This window comes from Megascapheus bottae, chromosome 15 (genome assembly GCF_031878675.1).
Source record: "Megascapheus bottae isolate mThoBot1 chromosome 15, mThoBot2.hap1, whole genome shotgun sequence".
In the NCBI taxonomy this organism is placed as follows: Eukaryota; Metazoa; Chordata; class Mammalia; order Rodentia; family Geomyidae; genus Megascapheus; species Megascapheus bottae.
In genome coordinates this window covers 19946394-19967454 of record NC_143523.1, presented here as the reverse complement: position 1 = coordinate 19967454, position 21061 = coordinate 19946394, and the positions used below count along the sequence as shown (strand labels likewise).

The 21061-nt window shown below is 51.3% G+C and overlaps 1 protein-coding gene across 4 annotated transcripts in view; it reads right to left on the bottom strand.

Annotated features, from left to right (window-relative positions):
• Positions 1-21061, bottom strand: part of Sh3pxd2a (SH3 and PX domains 2A) — a 184934-nt gene that overhangs the window by 65414 nt on the left and 98459 nt on the right. For all 4 annotated transcript variants that reach the window (XM_090345954.1, XM_090345955.1, XM_090345951.1 and 1 more), the window contains exon 6: positions 7959-7987. In XM_090345954.1, coding sequence (XP_090202080.1) covers positions 7959-7987 — 29 coding nt within the window. The remainder of the gene's footprint in view (positions 1-7958; positions 7988-21061) is intronic.

The following is a 21061-nucleotide window of genomic DNA, read 5'->3' as shown; positions in this document are numbered from 1 at the left end:
ACTTATGAATAAACAGATCTTGCTTTAAAAAAAATCCACTGTATTACAGACAAAACTCATAAACAGGGATATCAGTCAGACCCTGCAAAGGAACCCTTTACACAATTAAGATAACCTGCTGTAGTCAATTGGTTTCTTCTAGAAAACTCTGGAGAAATTCTCTTGAGGCATCCTGTCCCTCCAATCTAGAGGACCCCACTAAAGGATTCAGAGCCCCAGCCCTGGGCACCAAAAGATCTCTCATGCCCTAGCTTAGGAGGAAATGGACTTGGGTGGAAAATGACATTTGAATCCTGTATGTGACCATCTGACCTTGGGCAAGTTCCTTAACCTCCATTTCTTGTGTCAGCCTGGTCACTGTGAGACCTGGTAGCAATTAATGTATATGCATACACATGTGCATGTTTTGTTGGGAATGGAACCCAAGGTGTTAAGCATGCTATGGCAAGCACTGCATTCTTTTATTTTAGGTCTGATACCAGGACTTGAACTCAGTACCTGCTACTTTCACTCATGGCTAGTGCTTTACCAAAGGAGCCATGTCTCCACCCCCAAGCCCCACATTCTTTCTTTTTTTTTTGTCAGTTGTAGGGCTTGGGTGTTATCGCTGAGCTCTTCAGTTCAAGGCGACCACCCTACCCCTTGAGCTACAGCAACACTTCTAGTGTTCAAGTGGTTAACTGGAGATAGTCTCATAGACTTTAGTGACAGGGCTGGCTTTTAACTGCGATCCTCAGATCTCAGCTTCTTGAGTAGCTATGATTACAAGTGTGAGCCACCATACCTGGCTGAAGCCCCACATTCTTAACTCAGTCCTGTCTTCTCTGGTACTCAAAGAATTGGAAAAATACTTCCACTAAGTCTTTCTTCTCTCAAGTGAAAGGTAGGGTGACTTCTCCCTTCTTTTAGAACCCATCAGCAAATAATAAAACCAACCCACAGAGATGGGGTTCAAATCCTGCCTGGCTCATATGAAGTTCAAACCTAAACTTTCACAGCTTCTCCACCATGAAACATCAATGCCAATCTCATTAATTGTGCTCAATTAAGACCGGTTAATAATCATAGAGCAGGAAGCCAGCTGAGGTCATCACTTTTCCAGCTATGAAGTAAACAAGACTTCATCAGGAACATCAACACTTGCCTAAGAGAACAAACTTGCAAAATGCTAAACAACCTCATTTGCATTTAAACGAACTGGAGCTCATCATAGGTCCTGGGTGGGAACAGACTCCCAAGCCCCAGTGACTCCAGAGGCCCCTCGGTCATGTGCGCCCCCTAATGGTACATCTCAGAACTGCTCGTGTATCTTGCTAGATGGCTGAGAACAACTGAGTCTCAGCCCTGCTGAAGTGAGCAGTTCCGGCTTTCTGGATTCCAGGAGCAAGCTCAGACAACAACCACCAGCCTCTTGCCGCACAGTAGGAAACCAAGCCCTTGCCTAACTAACCCTGTGCACGTTACTACCAGGCTGTTGCCCATTATGCAAGTACGATGGTTATTTTAACCACCGAGTGGTACTCGGGTACTCTGTAGAAGGCCTTTTGGTAGTTGTGCTTGAAACTCATAATCAGTTGATATTAAGTAGGGGAAGACAATTATACCCCAGCACTCTGGGTAGGCCTGAGCCTACGGACAGCGGCTCCAGCTTGTGCGTGGAGTCCATCCTACTTCCTTCATACCTGCCCTAAGGGTGCCAGGTTTGCCCAGGCAGCCCTTCAGACTGCATAAGCCAGTCCCCCCAACCCCGCACGGGCTCTTCCTTTCAAACGGTTTATCCCTATGCTTTCTTAGCTGGCCTTGAACTACTGGGCTCAAATAATCTTCCTACCTCAGCCTCCTGATTGCCCGAGATTATAAACATTGTGTCCCTCTTTGCATGGGTACGATATCTTCCTATCTTTTTCCTGCCGGTACTATGATTTCTCTAGATAAACCCTGACTGATAGAACAGGGCAGGTCAGGGCTCCGAGCTCCCAGGTGAAGAGTGGGTCTATGGTCACAGGCAATCTGACTCTGCCACTTCACAGCTCTCACTCGTCCTCTCGAGATTTTTCTATCCATCAAAAATCTAGCCAGCACAGAGAAAGCCTCCCCACTCTACTGCCATTGAAGTTCTCACCATCTCTCATCTGTCCCTACCCTGCTGATCTCCACTCACCAGCCAGAAAGAAATCAGACCCTTCTGCCTTTCAACTCAGAGCCCTTTAGACGCTTCTCATTTTATTCAGAGAAGGCTAAAATCCTAAAATAGCCTGTAAGGCTCTCCATATTCTGTGCTGCTTCTTTCCACATCTGCGCTCTCATACTTTCCCCCCTCCCACCCTTCCTTCTAGCTACAGCCTCCTTGAGCAGCCAGTATGCTGTCTCCTTGAACAGAAAGTCGTGATGCTTCTTCATCTGGCTCTGCTCACCTCCTTCGTGAATATGCTCTCTCTGGATTACTCAAGCCTTCAGTTGTTCAAATCAGAAACTCTTCCTCCTTCCAGATAATGTTCCCAATTAGAGGCAAGAATCTCTTTCCTGACCTCCACAGCATTCATCCAAGCATGTGTATATTCGGCCACCCAACCATCCATTCAAGAAAGTGGATCTGTGTGGCTATTAGATCCAAATAGTACAAGAGCCAAGACTCAATATTTGCATACCCAATGCTATGGACATGGTATTAGAAATATAAATACAACTACATAGACATAAAAATGTATGATTCTATAGATATAATGTTTTATTACATAAATTAATATGTATCTATGACATACAAACCCTCAGCCTAATTTTAATTATGTTCTAAAATCTAAGTGCCAGTGATTGTATATAGAGATTCTCTTCTTGAATACTTGTTTGTTAAACACGACATTTGAAATATGATGTAAAAATCAATGTTAATAAATTCTTTAATAAAAAAAAAGAAAGTGGATCTGGTACTGGTGAGGACCCCACAGCCAAGGATTTTTGCTCCCATGCTGGTAGCAGGTAGACAAACAGCAGGAAAAAGCACAAGAATCTAGAGAGTAGTCAGTGATGAAGAAAGAAGAAGCAGGTAATTTGAGAGGGCTTCCAGAGAGTGGAGAACCAAGAAGGTGACAAGAAAAAGCCAGGCAGGGCTGGAGTATGTCTTGAATGGTAAAGTACAAACATAGCAAGTTTGAGGCTCTGAGTTCAAACCCTTACCTTCCTGCGCAAAGAATGTAGCCATGTGAGAGGGAGGAAGATCATTCCATATAGACCGAAAGGCAAGTGCAAAGTCCACAAGGAGCTTGACTCGTTTAAGAAACTATGCATCTGCTAAGCCTGGTGGCGCATGTCTGTAATCCTAGCTACCCAGGAGGCTGGGATCTGAGGATCTCAGTTCAAAGCCATCCTGGGCAGACAAATCTGAAAGATGCCTATCTCCAATTAATTAGTAAAAATTCAAAAGTATGGCTCAAATGGTAGAAGACCAGTCTTGAGTGAATAAGCTAAAGGAAGGTATAAGGCCCTGAGTTCCTAGAAATGAGAGAGAGAAAAGGAGAGAACGGGGTGGGGGGAGAGAACATGATGACTAGAGGCCAAGTCACATAGGGCTCAGTACAGGGAAAAAAACAGAGTTTGTTCTAGGGACAATGCCCCATCTCTGGGGAAATTGAAGCTGGAAAAAAAAAAAAAACACTTAGAATGTTTTGGGTTTTTTGTTTTGTTTTGTTTTTGTTGTTGTTGTTTTTGCCAGTCCTGTGCTTGGGGCTCAGGGCCTGAGCACTGTCCTTGGACTTTCTCAAGGCTAGAGCTTTAGCACTTGAGCCACAGCACCACTTCTGGCTTTTTCTATGTATGTGGTACCGAGAAATCGATCCTGGGTCTTCGTGCCTGCTAGGCAAGCACTTTACCACTAGGCCAAACTCCTGGCCCCTACTTGGAATGTTGGTGGTGGTTTTTTTTTTTGTTTGTTTGTTTTTTTGCCAGTCCTGGGGACTGAACTCAGGGCCTGAGCACTGTCCTTGGGCTTTCCTCAAAGCTAATGCTCTACCACTTGACACAGAGCACTCCTTCTGGCTTTTCTTATATATGTGGTACCGAGGAATCGAACTGGAGTCTTCGTGCATGCTAGGCAAGCACTCTTACCACTAGGCCAAACTCCCAGCCTTTGGAATGTATTTTAAGAGTGCCGCCTAGTGGTGGTGAGAGTGGTACCTGCAGGAGTAAATAAAGGAATCAGAAGACCTAAGTGAGTAGCTAGGGCCCTCCTGCAGAGACGACAAGGGCTCTACCAGGTGTGATGGAGGCAGACCTGCAGGTCACTCTGGTAGGTAAGAAGGGAGGAGACAAGATTAGGTGTCAGGCCTGATCAATAGAGAGATGGCATCACTTCCCCAGATGGAGATGATGCAACTGTGGAAGAGAGAGGTGCAGATAAACTTCAAGCCATAAGAGCTTTACATAGGCCTGCCCTCAAAAATTCTAAATGACAGCAGGAGGTGATGACACATGCCCACTCCCAGCCACTCAGGTGGCAGAGGCAGAACTATATGAGTCCTGGAGTTGGAGGTCAGCCTGGGCTAAGGTTTAGCTAGACCTCATAAAGGTTGTAAGAGGTTTGGGAAGTAAACTGTGGAAAGCAAAGATAAACACCAGCATTCAGTTCCTCTGTGCTATCATTCTGGTTGGAGCAACTAGGAATGAATAGTCACAGGACAGGTTGGAAGCTCGAACATGCACATTCCCAGGATTGCAGGCAATTGGCCCCTTGAGCTATGGGCTCTCATCTGTAAGAGGGGATCCACCACTCATCATGCACTGGGGCTCTGAGCAGTTCAGGAGGAAACATATGTAAAGTTCCTGCACAGTAGATGTGTATTAAATAACAGCAGCCAAAAATAGAAAGAAAGAAAGAAAGAAAGAAAGAAAGAAAGAAAGAAAGAAAGAAAGAATCACAGGAAAGTAACTGATGTTGAGAGGGGGTGTGTCAGAGGGAGTGTCAGTAGAGAGGGTAAATATGGTCAAGCACTCCATGTAAATAATGAAAATACAACAATGAAACCTGCTGAAATTGTTTTAAGATGAGGGAAGAATGGCAAGGGAGAAAGGAGGAGAGGGCAAGTTTGGTGGGGCAGATTGGAAGTGCCACTCTCGATTACATGCTAATCAAGAGATAAACAGCAGCAGTTAGTGCTTCACCAGCATAGAGTAGGTGCTCATACAGTAACAGCTAGCCCTTGGGTGGTTCTCTCAGTTATGAGCATTGTTCCAAGGATGCTTACAGGGAGAGATTGATCTAGTCTTCACATCAGTGTGTATTAGTTAGGGTTCTCTAGAGAAACAAGAACAACATATGAAAAAAGAAAGAAAAAAGAGAGCTTTGTTGTTAGAAGTAGTTCACGTGGCTGTGGAGGATCAAGGAGTCCAAACCCTGATGGGATGGCGGGTAGAGCCCGAGCAGAGGAGACCAAGGGCAGGCCAGCGGGCAGTTCTCCTCCTTACAGGATGTCAGGGTTTCCTCTACTAAGGCCTTCAATTGCTGATAGAAGGCCTACCCACATCAAGGAGTATAATCTGCTTATCCACTAATTTAAGGTAAATTGCATCCAAAAACCACCTTGACAAAAACATCCAGAATGACACATGGCCAAATATTCAGGTGCCCTGGTTCCTAAGAGTTGACAAAGTTAACCGGCCAAAGCTGGGGAAGCTTTGGGATGCAGCTCTATGGTAGAGCACTTGCCTAGAATGCATGAAGCCCAGGATTTAAATGATACCCAGAAGTGAGGGGGAAAGAAGGCGTCTCAAGGTGAATGTGAAGAATATCTCTGGTTTCCAGGAGAGGGAATAGATAAAGAGAAGGTAGAAATCTATCCAAGGAAAGCTAGTTGCTAAATTCCTAGGGTCTGGCTCCAGCCTGGCACTTTTAACCAGATCCTAAGTGGCCATTATCATAAGCATACCAATGTAAATTAAATTTCTCCTCCCAGTCTTTTCCTGGCCTGAGGGCAGAAGGCAGAGTGGCTTAGAAAGCCTTCCCAGCCAGGCCCAGATGGAGCCCTGCCTTGCTTAGGAAGAGTGGGACAAGACTGCCAAAATCTACCTAGGGTGAGACCAAGGTGGCAGCTAAGCCAAAACTGGGTCCCAGGACTTCAGAAAGTGAAGGAAGTAGGAGCTACACTGATTATGGTGGTGTTGGAGATGACACTTCCATAGGGGTTGTGTTAACTTGCTGTGTTCTTTTTTTATGTGGGTCATGGGGCTTGATCTGTAGGCCTGGGCACTGTCCCTGAGCTCTTCAGCTCAAGGCTACTACTCAATCCCTGGGCCTGGGTGTTGTCCCTGAGCTCTACAGGCTACCACCATCTACAGCTCCACTTTCACTTTTCTAGTGATTAATTGGAGATGAGTCTCCCCCGCCCTTTTAGTGCCTGGTTTTGCCTTTGAACCTTGGTCCTCTGATCTCAGCCTCCTCCGTAGCTAGGATTGCAAGCATGAGCCACCGTGCCCGGCTGCTGTGTTCCTTTAAACCTGGGTAAATGACATTAACCACCTTTGCTTCAAAGAGAGCCAGGAAACCAGCACAGGAAGGTGAGGAAGCTTGCCAAAGGTCACACAGAGAAGAACCAACAAGCTGAGGATCAACCACTACAATCCAACTGAGGCCCCAGGAGAGTCTCCAGGGTTGGGATTTAGGCACCCAAAGGCCCCTGGTCCTGCCCCTCTGCCTCAGTTCCCCTACAATCTCCATCCAGAGCAGGACTGGGAATAGGTTCACCATTCAGATCCCTTACCCTCTGTTTTCACAGGAGGAAATGCCCTGGTGCCCCAATGGGCAGGCGTTCTGAGATACCTGAGCCCGCTGCCAGTGGCATGGGCACAGTCACACCCCACAAGTGGACACGCCCCCAAGCAGGTGCACAAACACATACCAACACAGGCTCTAGCCACCGCCAAGAACACACACCCCAGCACACACACCAGGCTGTGTGCCCAGGCCAGCCAGCACCTTAGCAGCACAGCACAGGCCTAGAGGACCCCACACGTTTAGTACAACCCTCCTTACAGCCCCCCCCCACTTTCCCTCCCAATAATCAGGTGAGCAAGCACTGGTCCACAAAGCACCCAAGAACCCACACTCAGAGTGCACAGCGTACAATTACAGCCCCTAGTTCCCATCCCACCCACGACGGGAGGACCACAGGCTGAGGTGCTCCAGCAGGAGTGGCCCCCAAGTCTCCTCAGAGGGTGCCCCGTGGATGAATCACCTACATCGGCTACACGCGTGTGCACAGGTCCGGGCAGCCTGGTCCCCACCCCGCACCCGGCCACACACAGCCCAGACTGAGGACACCCCCCCTCCGTTAACGACACCCCGCCCACACCCACACGTTGCCATTTTCCAGCCCGGCCTCCCCCACTCAGGGAGAAAAATCCTCCTGTGATCCTGCAGGCAGCGGACAGCTCTGGGCCCACGGCGTCCATCTGCGTCCAGACAGCTCGTCTGGCCCCTCGTCCCACCGCCCGCTTCTCAAACTCCAGAGGGAGCCAGCGCTGCACCTGCGGGCTGGGCCCCGGCGCCCGTCCCCTCCCGCGCGCCCCCACCCAGCCGCCTGGGGCTCAGAGCTGGGAGGGGAGTCCCCCACATCGTGTCCCCCGTGCAGAGCTAAAACTCCCGTCACTCCAGGACGACCCCTCCTCACTCCGGATCTCCCCTTCTCCGGGGAAGACCCTATTAACCCTTGGCGCACGGGGAAGAACGCACGGGAAGCCCAGCACCGGGACCGCAGCCGGGACGAGGCATCGGCTGAGGATCCGCACAGGAAACCCCGCACAGCCTGCACGCACCTCGTCACCAAGCTGGAGGGAGGGGGAGGGGGGTGATGAAGGTGCGAGCGACCGCGATCTCCCCGGGCAAGGACTAGAAGGGGGCACCCAAAGGACCCCCGGATCCGCGGGATCTCAGTCCTCCACAGGGTCGGAAACAGGGGTGGCTCCCTTACCTGATTTCCTCCTGGAACTGCCATAGTCCCTGAAAAAGAAGCAACAACAGATAGACATGGTTAGAGCCGGGCGGGGACACGGGGTGGCGGCGGCGGCGGTGGGGCCCCGCGCGCGCGCGGGGGCTGCGGCCAGTCCGGAGTCTGAGCTCATGTGATGCCCACGGCCCCCGAGAGCGCCGCCCGCTCCGCAGCCGCCCGCACTGCGCGCCGCGCCGCCTGCCTGGCGTTCGCCAGCCCCGCCAGCCAGCCGGCCTCCCCCGTGCAATCTGTCCCGCCCGCCCCGCCTGGCCCCGCACCACGCCCACCCAAAGGGACGCCCCTCCCTTAGCCTCCTGGGATTAGGGAAGGAAGGATTCCTGGTACCTCGTTCCTGAACAGGGAAACCGAGGCTCCCGCTAGAACCTACCAGGCTGACTTGTGGGGGAAGCGCGGCTCCCCACTACCCATTTCTTTGCATGGCTTGTTATTACCCTCAAGTCACCTCTACAGTGCCCCCCCCCATTTGTGCAATGACCCTTTGATTAGATTGTGCCCCTCCCTTCCCATTCCCCCCCCCCACCTGTTAGGGGTGGGAATAAATACTGGCTGGCATCTGACCTGAGTTAAGCTAAGGCCTGCTAGGCTAAGGCTGGGGGGGGGGGGGGGGCTTGGGCATGGCAGGGGCACACAGAGCTCTCTGCAAGACTGATTGGAAGGCTATCCCCAGATGGAGGTTGAACTTCTGAAGACTCTGAGCTCTCAGTTCAAATCTACTAATTGCTGGGATTCTGGATCCTGCCATCTGCCCCTCTGGGGATCTACCTGGAGGAAATGCCTCTGTGCTCCCTGGGGGGTGGAGGGGACAAAGAGAATGCCACTCACAGTCCGGCTTTGATTTAAGCAAACTAGTCACCCAATCCAGTCTGCTGGCAAGAGGGGACTTGTGGGGAAGGGACAGCAGCTCCGGGGAATGCAGTATGAATTGCACAGTGACTCCCTGAGCTTGGGACTCTGGAGATCTGACTTGGCATAGACACCGGTTGTTACATAGACACAAGGTGACTGGCCTGTGCAGCCAGGGGTAATAACCTCCCTCTGAAGTTTGGGCTTCGTATTTGGAATGCTGGGGGCAAAGCTCAAGCCAATGTGTTTCTTTTGCTGTTGTTTTGTTCTGAGATAGGGTCTCCCTGTGTTGCCCAGGAAGGCCTCCAATTCTAGATCTCCCTGTCTCAGCCTCCTGAGTGCCAATTCTGGCTGTGCAGCCAGAATTGGAGGATATTACTTCTCCAGCCTCCCCCACAGCTCATTGTGCTAACTGAAAAACTCCTTGGAAAGCCTTGCTTGTTCACCCCTCCATACTGAGGGGAGGGGTCTACTGTTTTCATTTTACAGATGAGCAAACAGAGGTTCAGCCAAATCACCTTCTGTGGGGAAGGGCTGTGGCCCTATAAGCCCACTCACTGGCAGGAAGAAAGACATAGAAGGAGAACCTGTTGAAACTCATGCCTCGGGTCCCTCTCCACCCCAGCTGGGCTCCCAGACTGCCTTTGTTCAAGGATGGGAAGAACTCCCAATTGAGGAGGAGATTCTCTGCTGGTGTCCTGCCCAGAAGACACTTCACTGCCAAGGAGGAAATTCCTTCTTCAGGCTTTTTACTGAGTGAGGCTGGGCAGGGCGTGGCTGGCAACCAGGCCTCTAGTTCCTAAGTACTTCCCATAGCCCAGGGGAGCCACCCAGGTTTCACTCAGGAGCTGCTCAGCAGCCCTGGCCTGGAGGCAGGGAAGCTCCTGGGCCAGGGGAAAGGAGGGTCATTCATGTGCCCAGGGCAGTCAATGGAATAGTCTAGAAAACTGATTAGAAATTTGGATGGGAAGTCCCACCCTAACCTACTAGGTTATCTTCATTTCCAGTATGCATCCCTAGGGACTCTGAGGCTGGGCCACGTTACATAACCTGCACTGGGCCCCAAACATCCCTAAGAAATATAAAGGCCAAAGCAAGGAGAGTGTGTTCTCAGTGCAGAAGAAGCTTCCAGATGAAATCTCCAGGTCAGACTGTCTACAGCTCTCCTCGGGGCAGGGATTATCACGCCCAGGGTAAACACTTCATTTTGCAGGTGAGAAGGGCAAAGTTTAAGGGAAGGCTGTGGTCTGGGTTCACCCAGTGACTAGAGGAGGCTTCTGCTGGCCACCTGAAAGTCAGGTCTTGTTCCAGGTCTGAAGTCACCTCGGTCCCCCCACTGCCTGCTTCCCCCAGCAAGTGATGCATGAGTGAAAGAAGAGCATGGGGTGGGGGTGCAGACTGTGTGTAGACTGGGACTGAATGGTGGGTGGCAGGCAGAGGAATCCCTCCCATGGCATCTGGCTTCTGGCCTAAGCAGGCGCTGCCCTAATAGGAAACCTCTTAAAGGTTTAGGTTTCCGGTTGGGCATCTTCTCATGAATCCATTTCATATTTCTAGCTGCTGAATATGCGGAAGAACAGTCTGAGTATTCAGTAGCTGGGACTCCCCCATTCCTCACACACAAGGACCCGAGGGAAATATAGGGCTTCCCCAGCCCCAACCCCCACACCTTCCACTGCCTGGCAGCACAGCAGAGCCCCAGTGATGGGTTCCAAGACTCCCTCCTAGCTTCAATTCTTGCCCCAAGCTGATGCTGACAGCCCCTACCCTGCCAGTGACTCTACACCCTGTGGATCCTAAGTCTAGCCTGCTTCCGACTAGCTGCTGAATCACTGTCCCAGGGAGCCAAAGGAAGGGGGGGGAGGCAAGCCTCGAAGCTTCCTCTGGTGATGACGCCAGAAGCTAATGGAATTGGAAAGGCCGCCCAGGCAGCATCCTGACAGGCTCTTCCAGGCTAGTCTTCTCTGCAGCTGGCCCACAGTGGTTAAGGCCATAGCCACAGCCACCATCAAAGCCATGAAGCCAGGAAGGGCATAGACTGGATCAACTGGGACCTAGTGGGATTTGGGAAGAGGGGTGGGATTCCTCCAACCTCCAAACCAGCAAGAGGATACAGCCTCCTCCAGCCCCACTCATGTGCCAGACTTCATGTCTTGGCCCCTCATCTAGTGGGTGGGGGGATCTGTGCCTTGAGCTCAAATCTCCACAGATGGCCCTTCTCTGGTATTGATGAAGATGGTCACGGCACCACCGTGCAGGCTGTGGGAAGGACTAAATAGGTGGTGTGCAGAGGGCACATGGCCTGGCTGGACCCCAGTGCAGGAACTGTCTTTACTGCCATTCTGTGTTCATAACCTGGACTCATCTAGATGGAGGAGATTTTGCCATCTGCCACCCAGATGGAAAGGGCCTCTTTAATCATGCTGCAGAGTCCCTTGAAACTCGGGGTGCTTGGGTTATTCTCTAGTTACAGCATCCCTCGTAGCTGGGACTAAAGAGATATGCCACTGAGGCCAGTTTCTTTTCTTTTTCTTTTGGTGCTGATGAATGAACCTAGGGATTTGGGTTCAATCTGTGCTCTACCACAGAGTGACTTTCCTAGTCCAAGAGTGTCTGGCAAAGTAATAATGGTCTGGAGAAACAGAAGTATCTAGACTCATCAATTGGGGCATTTTCTTTTTGACAGGTTCTTCCTCTGCGGCCCTGGCTGCCTGGAACTCCAAAACTCAAGGAACCCTCCTGATCCTTACAGCTGAAGATTGGTTATAAGACCCCTAAAAGCCTGAGGAACTGGGCCCTGCATTTGCATGCTAACAGGTATCCAAGAGGGTTGACTTTTCCTACTCTTTTCTTCCCTGCCCCCTTAGTTCTCCTAATGGGATGTCTCTTGGTGAGACTTCTGCTCCTTCTTGGGTTTGTGTTGGAGAGAGTAAACAGGGGAAGGCTGGAAGGAGGCAGTGGGAAAGGTATTTAATTCTGGTGTGGCAGCCTGTTTTTTTACACTTGATCCCTCCCTTCACAATCCTCTGGAAATTCCCCAGTGTTCTGAAATAAGTGGAGCCAGTGCCCACCCATTCTCTAGATGAGAAGACTGAGGGCGTAGGGCTGAAATCAAGGCCCGCCAGGGACTGGGCTGCAAGAAGAGCACATACCAGCAGCAGTCACTGGGCTGGGAAAATGAGGAGGCCAGCCTGCACCTCAGGGTTCGTGGAGCTAGAGTTCCTTCTGGCAAAGAGGAGCAGAAGGCAAGGGAGAGAAGAGGAAAGTCAGGCCGGCTTGGAGAGCAGCTGTGAGGAAGGATGCTGGTTCCCGGCTGAGCCACTCGGCCCTCAGCCCTGCCCTCGTCCTTCCTCCTGTCAGTGACAGCCTTGGCTGGGACACACGTGGACTCCCAGCCTGATGTTCTCACCCTCCTGTCTGCTGGCTGACATTGGCTGCTTGGCCTGGGATGCCTGTGTGTGGGTTCTGCTGCTGCTACTGCTGGGAACTGCCTGAGCAGCAGGCTGGGTGCCAGACAGCTGACTTGGGGGTGACCTTGAGACACAAACGGAGGCTGGGAACAGGAGTGTTCCTAGGAGAGGTGGGGGCCATAGTATGCAACCTTGGCCGGGGAGGGGGCCTGCAGCCCCAGAGGCTCGTAGTCATTATCACCCAGCGAAACTGAGTGCACACCAGAGAAGCAAGCTGTGCTTCTGGTGGCAAGTCTGGGGTACAGCTGGGGAAGCAATGCAGAAGCTAATGTTCTGAGCCAAAGCTAAGAGTTGCAGAGGTGGGGTTGAGGGATTTGGGTCTGGGCTATAAGATATCCTAGGTGGCTTTCTGAACCACCTAGGATAGGAGCCTTGAAGACCTTTCCTGAAGGAATTTGGGTCCCTTGAGAGCTTAGGCAGGAGGAAAAGTTCTAGAAGCAAGCAAAGTAGCTTTAAGCAGGTAGACAGAAAAGCCAAGTTGGATCGAGCTTTGGGTTCAGATGTGAAATCTAGAATTCAGGGTCTGAGCCCAGCCAGAGGAACATTTTAGTATAGATATGAGGTATTGAGCTGGCGGGCAGAAGGGTGTAAGAGATTGACTGGTCTTGTCACCTGGCTGAATGTCACCTGATTCAATTCTATGTCCAAATGTGCCCTTAGGGACTGGAGGACCTGAGCAGGATCAACTGCTTTTCAAATGACAGGCCTGACTGTGGGTTCTAAAATCTATTTTGCTAATGAGAACTTCTGAAAGGTAGAAAGAACTAGAAATCATTTGAGCATCATGACTAGAATAGGCTGTTTTGTGAAGTAGTTTCAGTTGTCTGCATGTAGACCTACCAGCTGCCTCAGAGTAACTTGTGATATGGCACTTTTCACTTGGCAATATTTTAAAAACACTGACATATTTTCTGAGCCTCAGTTTCCCCATTCCTTAAAGGAGGCCAGTCTGAGGGATTTCTGTGGGAGATAGTCATATGAGTTCTTCCAGAAGCTAGATGAGTAGGGGCCTAAAAGGGGCTTGGGGGTTAGCTGAGGTCTGCAGAGTGCTGGGGACTTTCCCAGCCCACTTAGCCCCAAGCTGGGTTTCTGTTCTGGTTTTGAGAGCCTTGACACGGAAGGGTCTGGAGGGGCTGAGACCTCGAGGCAAGACACATCCAGGGGCAGGAATGCTGGGCTTTGCCCCCATTTGTTAGGAGCTGATGTAAATGGTCACACTGAGGGCTCTTGTGTCCAACAAGAATCTGTCCTTTCTCCACAGGGCCTGTGTTTTCCAGCATTCTGAGAATGGCTCCATTGTGACTCTGCATAGTCCAGAGAGGCCAGATTCCTGTTCTGGGTGAAAGCTGAATTCCTCGGGGGGAGAAGTGGGGGTCTTAGGCCCCCAAGATGGTGTCCCAGAGAGGCTGATGATAAAGACTGACCTAGACCCCCCCCCCCGTGAAAAAAAAAAGGTCCTGGGGAATTTTCTTATCTCCTGACACATCCCAGAGGGTCTGTACTGCTGCTCCATTCCCAGTAAAAGGAAAAAGCTCTGTCTGTCTGTCTGTCTGTCTGTCTGCCTGTCTTATCCCAGCATTCTGGGCAAAGGCCTTGAGTGCTCCACCCCATGGTTCTGAGCAGAGAGTACAGTGGACAAGTTTGAATCCTGGTCCAGGCATCTGCCACTCTGTGACACAAGCAACTTTTAAGCCTCTCTGCGCCTTATGACTTTCCATCCCTCTGCCACCCATGTCCCAGCTGAGGAGTTGCTAGAGATACCAGATCCCCACTTTGGGTGCTGGTACTAGGGTTTGAACTCAAAGCCTCATACTCTCCCTTGGGTTTTTCTACTCACGGCAAGTACTCTACTAGTTGAGCCAAATGGCTACTTCTGGCTTTTTGCTCCTCCACGTTTGATTCTTTGCTTATTAATTGAAGATAAGAGTCTTTTGGATGTGTCTGTCTAGGGCTGGCTTTGAACTTCAATCCTCAGGTCTCAGCCTCCTGGCTAGGATTATAGGAATGAGCTACTACTGCCTGGCAAGAGACCCATTCTTGTGCCTGAAGCAGGAGAATGGCAGAAGATACATTGTTCTACCTCAAAGCACACATGGTTTAGTTGAAGAGATAAGAAATAAGCAGGAAATGAAAACAGTTAAGTCACTTTGTGATTAGATGCCCCAAAGCTTGATCAAAAGAAGAGAGTATTGTGTAGGAATTCCCAAGACCGGAGATCAAAGTGGTCCAATGTGCCAGGGAAGGCTGCCAAGAAGAGGGAGGCACTGGAGTTATGCCCCAGAAGAAGTGCAATACAGTTAGGGCACAGGTGGGGAGGGGAGGATGGAGTGAAGGAAGGAGCCGGTCCTGGTACTTTCTGCTGTGGGTCTGATGTTCCTGAGAGATGGGAGGCTCGCTGATGCCCGGCTACAGGAGTGTTGTCCAGGCCCTGTCCTCATCATAGGCAGAGGGGCTGCTCCACACAGGGGCAGGCTCCACCACTCTGCACTGTGAGTACCTGAAGTGCAGGGCAAAGGGGTGCAGAGCCAAGGGAGAGCCAGGTGCCAAAGTACAGTGGTGTGTATGTCGGGAGAGGGAACTTGGCTTTCGGGTGGGCTAGCCCAGGTCCAGGGCCAATAAGGAGGGCTTCTTAACAGTTTGATCACTGCATCCCTGGGCAGATAAAAAAGGGTGGATGTCAAACCTAGTCATCCTATTGGCACAAGTCATGTGTACCCTGAGCAGACAGTATAGGAGATGCCAGCCTTCCTCTGTGCCTCAGTTTCCCTGAGCTGTCACTGTCGGGGACTGGATTGGGCCCATCAGCTGCAGTACCTGTGTTTTCTGAGCCAACCAGGCTATGACTGTGGTAAAGTTGCTCTTCACCAGAACATTATTAGAGAGCAGGTATGCAGGCCCAGGCTACCACCTCCATCCTCCCCCCAATAATGTCTTCGGCTACCCAGAAGTGGGGGACCCCAGGGGTGGGGGAGGGGACTGGGCTAGATCCAGTCACCATTGAGCCCTCCTCTCTACCTGGGGGGGAGTACCCTTTTTTACTTCCCAGAGGCAGGGGTAGGGAGTATACACGATTGCCATCATTATTACCATTACAGACAAGGCCGCAATGACACATCTCCATTGTGCCAGTGCCAAAACATGCCCTCGATACACATCAGCTCATCTTGTCCTGAGAGCTTGCTCTTATCCACATCTACTCAAGGCAATCCTCCCTGTACACTTGGTCCCCCTCATCCAGCTGCTGCCCCTTGGACAGTGAACAGTCCACCCCTCATGGGAAGAGATGCATGGATTCCTCCAGGCAGCCCTTCCTGATAACTTTAGCCATTGCTGACCTCAGGCCTGAGATCATTAATCCAGTATCGCACTCACTAGGCTCAGCATCAGGCTGGGAGGCAGGCAGGATCTTCCCAGTAGCCCCAACTTACTGCCCGGCTCTCTCCCATCATGCTTCCATCTGCAGGTATTTACAGAGCATCTATTGGGTGTTAGGCCCCAGAGCTATAGGTTTGAACAGGACACTCGCTTGCTAAGGCTTTTAGAAAGCTCCCTCTGGCCACTGTGTGGAGGGGGCATCAAAGATGCAAGAATGCCTTGTCCCGCTGCCCTGAGCTGCGTCAGCCTGTAGCCCCATGCTGGTCCAGGTAGAGTTAAATTGCTGAAATCCCCCCTCTCCCTCCCTCCCCAGCTGCCTTCCCTTCTTCCATGCATGCTTGCACTGGGGCTTGGTAAGCTCACCTCCAAAAACTAAATAGTTTGAGCTCTAATCTCACCCTCAGATTGGCTTCTGGAAGATTCTAAGCCAAGCCTCGAGTGACATAAATTGTCCTCTACCTATCCAGTAAGATCCTTGTAGATGACAGGCCCAGGCCCAGTCCCCAGCCCTTGGTGGGACCAGCACAGGAATTAACACATGTGCACTTCCCTCCTATGGCAGGTAGGTGGTGAGTGGACCAGGTGGGATAGGACCATAGAGGAAGACCTCTTGTGGCTTGGGATTAACATAGGTGTGCAGGCCCCGCCTTCTCCCAGGGGAGCAGCTTTCTCTAACGAGGTAGGTAGAATGCAAGGGGAAGCCACACCCTCTACTTAGGAAGGTGCAGAGCCTAAGGCCTGCAGCTTCCACCAGCCTGAGGCCATCCTGGCTGGCTCTCAGAAAGGGTACAGCCTCTGGGGGGGGGAGGGGGGTGCTGGGTGTTGAACTGCTTTTTATTAATTTTATCTCTGGCATAGACAACTGAGAAGTCCCCGTGTGTGTGTTGGACGGGGGAGGGGCATTTGCAAGGGGGAGGTGGTGGGCTAATTGATTAAGAAGGTTAGGAATGAAGAGGTAAAACTTTTACCCTGTTTGACACACGGCTGGTGGAGGCAGTGCCTCGTTCTAAGTTGAGACGTGAGCGTGGGGGCAGCTTCAGCTCTGCTGGCTCCCTCCCGGGGGCATCCCAAGAGAAGCCATGCAAACAATTCACTTGACATCCCTCAGCTGGGATGCAGGGCCAACTGAGACTTACTCTGGGTATAAGTTGAGCATCTCTGTGGCTTGGCCATTTGGTCTGTGGCCTGTGCCTACTGGCTTATTGAGAAGCTAAGGGGGGGTGGTATTAGCATTGTATTCAAGGGGGCCTTGCTATCTGGGGTTGGGCATAAAGTTCAAGGTGAGCACTACTGGACACTACTGGATTCAAGAAACATGGAAGATGCCCACTGAACTGGGCTCCTACTCATCGGTGCTGTGAGGCCATCTCAGAACTGCCGCCCTGGCTTCATCCCTGGCTGCCAAGCAATGTGCTGCGTGCAGGTCAGGGAAGGCCTGGAATGACAGGAGGGTCTACAGCGTCAGCAGCCTGTGTGTGGCAGGGGCGGGACCCTGCGAGCACTCAGACAGGCGTGAGGGAAGGGGTGCTGGCTGGGTTCTGAAACACCGGAGAGGGCGTGGATGCAGCTCGGTGGCAAAGTGCTTGCCTAGCAAGTGCATCATCACGGGTTTGATCCCCAGTACCAAAGAAGAAAAACAAAACTAAAAGCAAAAAGGAGTACACACTAGAGAACACAAAACACTGAAAATCTCTCTCTAAACTCGGATGACAGCCACGGTTCTGTAATTACAAATGTACTAATAGTTACCAAACAAGGAGTTTCATGACACACAGACTATATACCAGGAGTATGTTGGAGAAGAAAATCTCCCTCTGCCCCGAACCACTGAACCATGCTCAGCCCAAAATACCTGTCATTCCCAGCTTCAGACAATGTGCTGCCTGAAGCTACCTGTGTGTCCTCTGGATTCAACAATTCCTGGGGTGACAAACAAGCCAGTATGTGTGTGGGTGGGGGGGGGAAGGTGGCACCTGGGGGTGGGAGGACCATCAGCCATCTGCTTTTCTGGACACTTCCAGCAAAGCTGCCTGCTGGGCAAGGCCCCTCCTTGACATCTAGTCCACAGCAGGAGGCATCTGCAGAGCACTTGAGGTCAGAGGTAACACAACCTCAACACAGCCCGGAGGGGCTCTTAGTGAACCCTACCCCATACATGGAAGGTGAATTCAATTTAACCGTTAGTGCCTACTCCCCACCCCCCACTCACTCCCCACGCTCATCTAATCCTTCTGCCCTTCGTGAGATGACAGGTCCCATCTTGAGTTCTACAGGCAGGGACCCTGGCATGGCTTCAGTTTACCTGTGTGGTTGACTGGGGTGCAGAGAGCCCTGGGAAACTAAGGGCACCTCTGACAATAGCTGAAAGACAATCAATCTGGGACCAAGCTACCTTGCCTGCAAACAAGACCAGGAGTCTCATAGGAAAGCACTGGTAAGTAAGTGAGATGAACTCCACTCTGCTATCCAGCACCTCTTCCACATAGCCGCAACCACAGCCACAGAATCTAGCCAAAATGTCAGTGGTTGTAATATTTACTGCTGCCACCAGGTGGGGCTCGATGCACACTGATCCTGTAAGCTATGGCCCACCAAGTTAAAGTGGGGTCTTAGCTCCAGTCAACCAGTCAACCTCAAGACCCAACTGATCTGACCCATGAAGAAGATGTCACAACATCTTCTTAATGCTCACCTCTTGCCTTTCAATTGTTTGTGAACGTCAGCTCTAGATACTAGCTACACACTAGATAATAGCTGGGGCATTTTGTTTGCCAAATGGTTCTAACTGGACCTCAGGGACCTCTGACTCTGCAATGCAGCATTTCTTTTCATCCTGGCCAGTCTCAGCCCGAATGCATCCTCCTCAGGGAGCCCTCCTGACTATCTGGCCAGGCTGCCTGTGGCAGCTGATGACTTGGCACTTGTACTGTCACAGCTTCCATTTTTGCTCTTCCCATTGGGTCAGAGCAACTGCACCACTCTCCAGGGGGGTAAGACCTCAGAGGACATAGAAAGCATAAGCCTAAATACATATTGTGACCCAGCCCAGCCCCCGTACCAGGAACCCTTCCTGCTACATCCCTTCTGCCCCTTCTTGGAGAGAGAAGAAATGCTAGACACTGCTCTCATGGGCCATGCTCTGGGAGCTGAGGCCAGACAGTTTCAAACCACTTCCCTGCCACTATCCATCAGTATGAAGGGCAGTTCCATGGATGCCTTTGTTCCCTACAGTGACACCCTTTCCGGTGGGCACACTTCCTCTGGGCACTTTCCTGTCTTCTGTCCACCCAAGTGGAAGGGGATCATAGCAGAGGTGAGTGGGCAAGGCTCACTTTAATATAGTGAAGCTCTATGCCCTCTCCCACCAGCCACCCTCAGAACCGCAGCCCCTGTGTCCAGCCGGCAATCTTGCCCATCAGCATGAAGAGGCTTTTTGTGCAGGTGTGTGTGTGTGTGTGTGTGTGTGTGTGTGTGTGTAGGGATGACCTGGAAGGACAGAATGGCCCATGTCCTTCCCAGGTGAGTGGGTGGGGTGCAGAGAGTGGGGGCCAGCAGGACTGAGCTGTGCACGGGTGGGCTGACATCAGCCCTGACTCCTGGTGCATGGTTCCCTTGAGAGGGACAGATAATGGGTGGGGACCTTGGTGTCCCCAATAGCCAGGGGGAATGCTTCAAGAAGAGTCACCCCACAGTTAGCACCAGCCCTGGGGAGGATCCTGGAGCCAAGGGCTAAAGGAGGTTTAGCTAGGGCCCCTACTTCTGTACCCACAAGCCCTTCCTGAGGGGCTGCTCTGGGCCATGCCTGGGCTCTGTGAGAGGCCAGATGCTCAGAAGATGCTCTAGATGTATGCTAGCGCCCTCGAAGCTCATGACTGTCCTGCTAGTGGTGTTGACTCTGTGCACAGAGGGGGAAACTGAGATGTGAGAGGGAGAAGTCATACAAGGTTACACTCCGAGTTGGGTGTTCTGACTTTGCACAGTCACTCTTGAGGCGGAGGTGGGAGGATGGGCCCAACCAGGGAGATATAATGAAACTGTCTCAATCTCCTGTGCTCCCCAAATTATCTCTCTATTTCCAGTAGCCCTGAGGTTTGAACTGAGGGTTTCAGACTTGCTAGACAGGTGTTTAACTATGAGCCCCATACCCAGACCTCTGTACAACATCTTAACAATAACATATAATTATATTTTTTTAAAAAAATAAGGTTTCACTTTTGCTGGAGCCTGCCTGGACCATGATCTTCCTATTTATACTTTTGTGTGTGTGGGGGGGGTCAGTCCTGGGCTTGGGCTCAGGGCCTGAGCACTGTCCATGGGTTTTCTCAAGGGTAGAGCTTTATCATTTGAGCCACAGCACCACTTGTGGCTTTTTTCTATGTATGTGGTACCGAGAAATCGAACCTGGGGTCTTCGTGAATGCTAGGCAAGTACTCTACCACTAGGCCAAACTCCCGGTCCCCTATTTATACTTCTGATATAGCTGGAATGACAGGTAGGAATCACCATGCCTACCTTTGGTCTTGTAAACTTTATGCCTCAGTTGGGTCTCACTTTGTTGTTCAGGCTGCCCTTAAACCTATGATCTTCCTGAGTACTCTGGTGATTAAAAACTTCAGCCTAATGGTAATATTGGGCTTTGAATTTTTTGTCCTGTACAGTCCCTGACACACAGTAGGTGCACAACAAATACTCGAGTGAAGGAATATGTAGCAGGGACTCCAGGGATCTCCCTACAACCTTCCTTTGGCCTTCTAGGAAGAGGAGGGGTAGCAGGGTGATACCTCTACCTATGTCAGCGACTGCCTTTTGCTCACCTGTCAGTCCATGTCACTCACAGCTCGAGCCAGGACACAGGGAAGGGAAGGCAATGATGGTCCCACTAAGGCCACACTGCTGGACACCAGGGCAGCCAAAACCCTAACCCAAGATGTCAGAGGTCAGCAACATGCCAAATGGTTGAGCTGCCTTCCCAACAGGTTGGACCCAGAATTCCACGGGCCTGGGGGACTTGGGGACCTCCAACCCCTCAGTCTAACCAGCTCTATAATCACCATCACCTTAACTCAGGTTCCTACTGGGCCCAGGGCAAGCCTGGCAGATCCTCCTCTCCTCCCGACACTCTGTGCCCTGGGAAAACAGTCCAGCATACCAAGGTTTAACAAGCTAGTTTTGAGTGCACTGTCTCCACAAAGGGAACGGGAGGAAGGCAGAAGCTGTGTATGGAACGAACGAACACAGTTGCTCTCTGTCTGCCCTGGATCTTCTCCCCATGCAGCCTCATTCTCTTTCATCTTCTAGGCCCCTTGCTGACCACCTGACTCAACCAGCTTAACTTGGCCCCAATCTCCATTTTGGCCTCCCCCTAGGATAGTCCTC